The sequence below is a fragment of the Haplochromis burtoni genome, unplaced genomic scaffold (assembly GCF_018398535.1).
Source record: "Haplochromis burtoni strain Fernald_Lab_line unplaced genomic scaffold, NCSU_Asbu1 Contig_879, whole genome shotgun sequence".
Lineage (NCBI taxonomy): Eukaryota > Metazoa > Chordata > Actinopteri > Cichliformes > Cichlidae > Haplochromis > Haplochromis burtoni.
Genome location: NW_024583240.1, coordinates 37,517 through 38,979, shown reverse-complemented (window position 1 = coordinate 38,979; position 1,463 = coordinate 37,517). Strand labels below are relative to the sequence as shown.

General features: G+C 44.0%; 1 protein-coding gene across 1 annotated transcript in view; it reads left to right on the top strand.

Annotated features, from left to right (window-relative positions):
* LOC121812842 (myelin-oligodendrocyte glycoprotein-like) overlaps positions 1-487 on the top strand; it is a gene marked incomplete at its 3' end in the record, with an annotated part of 2,064 nt that extends 1,577 nt beyond the window's left edge. Inside the window, 1 exon segment of the mRNA XM_042215949.1 lies at positions 110-487. Within this exon segment, the coding sequence (XP_042071883.1) occupies positions 110-487 (378 nt within the window).
* Between the last annotated feature and the right edge of the window lie 976 nt (positions 488-1,463).

Here is a 1,463-nt window from a genome sequence, read left to right as displayed (position 1 = left end):
AAAAAAAAGTTTCTGTATCCAAGCACAAAAACTCAAACTGTTCAGTCGTCAGTGTGTAACTCCACAGGGGTCTGTGGGAGTTCGGGAGGTTTATTTTCCGTATTTCCAGGTGAGGTTCTGGTGATTGGTTCAAATCTTCCAATCATCGCTGCTCCGGGTGATGATGTCATCCTGCCGTGTCACCTGGAGCCCACGTTCGATGTCCAGGGTCTGACGGTGGAGTGGTCCAAACCCGACCTGAAGCCCGACCCGTCGGACCGGCTGAGCCGAGTGGAGTACGTTCACCTGTACAGGGACAGGCAGGAGGTCCCCGACATGAAGATGGCCTCGTACTTCAGGAGGACGGAGCTGTTCATGGACGACATGAAACACGGGAACATTTCACTGAAGATCCTGAACGTGTCGGAGGAAGACAACGGCAGATACAGATGTTTCATCCCCAAGCTGCAGAGCAGAGTGAAAGCTGCTGTTGTTGAACTTGTAGTCGGTGAGAAGATTTGTTTTGTTGTTATCATTTCCAAACTTAGCAATTTCACAAACAGACCTCTACTGTTTTTGTGTGTTTTTTCTGTACCGTTAGAAAATTTTTGTCTCAAATACTAAAAACCTGACGACAGACAGACCACTGCATCCCCAAATCCTCCAAACTCCAAATCCTCAGGACACGACTCCAAGAAATAGTGAGAGTCCAACAGTCCAACTTTCGTCTGCATCCTTTCCATTTGAGAGATATTTTTAGTAAAACGTTTTCATACATCAGCAGGTCGGTCCAGGGTCTCTGTGGTCGTCGTTATCTTTGCCTTTATATCAGTTGTGGCTGTCGCTGCTTTCGCTCCATGTTTCTCTGACCGTGTAAATGTAAGAAACAAACAAATAGACACAAACTTGTTGTTGATTCTTTGTCATCAGATTGGCTAATTTTTCACCTTCTTTCAACAGAAGCAACCAGAGGATGATGAGACGCAAAGATAACAGTAACCTGGCATTGTTAGGAACGCTGGTGTTAATGGAGCTGAGAGCGTTAGAGCTTTATCTTCCCTGGATCTTCAGTCAGGTTGGGAATTCAAACCAGCAGCCACAGAGAGACACTCGGGTCCAGCAGCACTGAGATCATCATAAGGTCACTCCTACAAAAGGATGTGAGTCTGACTGGGGTTTGAATCTTGACGCCTCACCTGAACAGCTGTGTGAAGTACACTTATAGAGCCTAAAAACACATCTAAAATAAAGCGTTGTACTCTTAGGAAAACTTAACACTAAACTAATTTTATATTAAGATCAAATGAATAACAGAGAAGTTTTGAATGTAAGTGGGTTGGGATGCAATGAAGCAATGGTTCTTGGATTTAAATGTGACCTGTGAGGTAATTTTGTTTCCAAAGTGTGATTGTTTCCCACATCGACTCACGTTGGTTAAACTATCTCACTGTGGAAAACACTGAAGAGTTTATTCAAGGTTAAAA